The 2,534-nt window shown below is 40.1% G+C and overlaps 1 protein-coding gene across 1 annotated transcript; it reads left to right on the plus strand.

The window, feature by feature from the left end:
* The first annotated feature begins 1,094 nt into the window (after positions 1-1,094).
* On the plus strand, positions 1,095-2,238 carry LOC133032969 (uncharacterized mitochondrial protein AtMg00810-like). Its single transcript, XM_061107459.1, has 2 exons — positions 1,095-1,149; positions 1,283-2,238. Exons 1-2 carry the CDS (start codon positions 1,095-1,097, stop codon positions 2,236-2,238), a joined length of 1,011 nt encoding a protein of 336 aa, XP_060963442.1.
* The last annotated feature ends 296 nt before the right edge of the window (positions 2,239-2,534 follow it).

The raw sequence follows: 2,534 nt of genomic DNA on the forward strand, positions 1-2,534 counted from the left end.
GCAAATAAAGACATTCGGGGCTGCTTGTTACCCTTGTATTCGACCTTATCAAAATCACAAATTTCAGTTCCACTCACTGTAATGTGTAAATTTAGGGTACAATGAGTCCTACAGGGGCTATAAATGCTTAAGCACTACAGGTCGTGTCTACATTTCTCGAAATGTAGTTTTCAATGAAAGAGAGTTCCCCTTTCACACTGGTTTTCTGAACACTTATGCACCCGAAAAACACATTGTCATTCAAAATTAGTCATGGTCCCAACTTCCTAATGTTCACTTTGAACAACACAGTCAAACAACTCTGACCCAAACCAGTCCTGCATCATCTCAAGGTACTTCAACTCCCACACCAGCAGCATCTTCAACACAGCAGGTTAGTGAAACAAATTCACCAAATATTATTCTTGACACACTTGATCACGGTTTTGTTATACCAGAAACTATCTCTGAAATGTCTGGCAGTGTTGAAATTAGTGTGCATCAGGAACCAGAAAATAACTTGCAGGACATTGCACCAGTTAGTGACAGTGCTGATACACAGTCGGCTGCAAATCAGTTATCTAATGTGCCATCTTCTCGAGTGACTTCATCACACCCTATGATCACAAGAGCAAGAGCAGGAATTTTTAAACCAAAGACCTACATCAGTCAAGCAAAGTGGACACCTATCTGTACTGAACCAAATACTGTTGCAGAGGCTCTTCAACACAAAGGGTGGAACAAGGCTATGGATGATGAAGTTTTTTCTTTAAAAAGGAACAAGACTTGGACCTTGGTTCCCTGGTCCAAGGATTACAACTTGGTTGGCTGCAAATGGGTGTACAGAGAGAAGATGAATGCAGATGGAACACACCAAAGATACAAGGCTCGCTTGGTTGCTAAGGGCTTTCATCAAAGGGCAGGTCTGGACTATGGTGAGACATTTAGTCCAGTTGTGAAAGCTTCAACAGTGAGAATAATTCTCACCATTGCTGTATCAAAAGGTTGGAAGATCAAGCAACTGGATATTAACAATGCCTTCTTGAATGGCAACCTAGAAGAGGATGTCTACATGTGTCAACCCGAGGGCTATGTGGATCCATAAAAACCTAACCATGTGTGTAAGCTTCACAAGTCTTTGTATGGACTCAAACAAGCTCCAAGAGCCTGGTTTGATAGGCTCAAAAACACTCTTCTGGAATGGAAATTTCATAACTCCAATGTTGATACATCCTATTCTTTTATATTGACAGCAGTATTATCATCCTTGTTCTGATTTATGTGGATGATATCATTGTTACAGGGAACAATGACATTCATCTCAGCAAGTTTGTTCAACAACTTGACAAATGTTTTACTCTCAAAGACCTTGGTGATCTCCATTTCTTCCTTGGCATCGAAGTGTTTAGAGATGAGGCAGGTCTATATCTCACTCAAACCAAATACATTGAAGACTTATTGAGAAGACACAACATGACTCACCTAAAGCCTAGTCCAACTCCTATCTCTACTGGGAAATGCCTGTCTGCTCTGGATGGAAAGGAAATGGAAAATCCTACTGTTTGCAGAAGCTTAATTGGAGCCTTGCAATACTTATGTCACACTCGACCAGATATCAGCTATGCAGTTAACTCTCTTAGTCAATTCCTCAAAAGTCCATCAACTATCCACTGGAATGCAGCTAAGAGAATCCTCAGATATCTGAAGGGTACTAGTACCCAAGGTCTTCACATCTGCTGCAGCAACAACTTGAACATCACAGGTTTTTCTGATGCAGATTGGGTGAGTAATGTTGATGATAGAAGATCTGTTGGAGGGTACTGTGTGTATCTAGGTGAATCTCTGGTGTCATGGTCATCCAAAAAGCAATTTGTTGTTTCCAGGTCTAGCACAGAATCAGAATATAGGGCCCTTGATCATGTCAGTGCTGAGATAACCTGGATTGAATCTCTACTCAAGGAAATCAAATTTCCTCTGCCGACTGTTCCAATCACTTGGTGTGATAATCTAAGTGCAAGTGCACTTGCCTCAAACCCAGTGTATCATGCAAGAACTAAACATATTGAGTTGGACATTCATTATGTGCGAGACAAAGTCCTAAATAAGACTCTGGAAATCAGATATGTTCCCTCTGCTGATCAAATAGTTGATTGTATGACAAAAGGACTATCACATTCTCGCTTTCAGTACTTGGCTTGCAAACTCGGAGTGAAGATGTCACCCTCTCGTTTGAGGGGTGGTGTTAAGAAAATAGATTAGTCAGTTCTGTTAATTGCTAATTATACATTTAGTAGTTAATCTTGTATTACTGTCTTTGTTAAATGCTGTTACATTGTTTTCTGGTTTTATACTTTTCTGTTATAGGTTGGTCTCCCCTTTACCAACACTAGGGCCACTTGTCCTTTTCTTATTAGTGCTTGTATTTCCTTTACAGAGTATTTATAGAATATGATCCCTCAGCCTCCAATTTGAGTTGAGTAAAACCTTTTCCATTACTGTGTGAAATTCAACTGTCTTGCTCTCAAGCATTTCCATAGACCCTACATCGAGTTGAA

Source organism: Cannabis sativa, unplaced genomic scaffold (assembly GCF_029168945.1).
Source record: "Cannabis sativa cultivar Pink pepper isolate KNU-18-1 unplaced genomic scaffold, ASM2916894v1 Contig1, whole genome shotgun sequence".
Lineage (NCBI taxonomy): Eukaryota > Viridiplantae > Streptophyta > Magnoliopsida > Rosales > Cannabaceae > Cannabis > Cannabis sativa.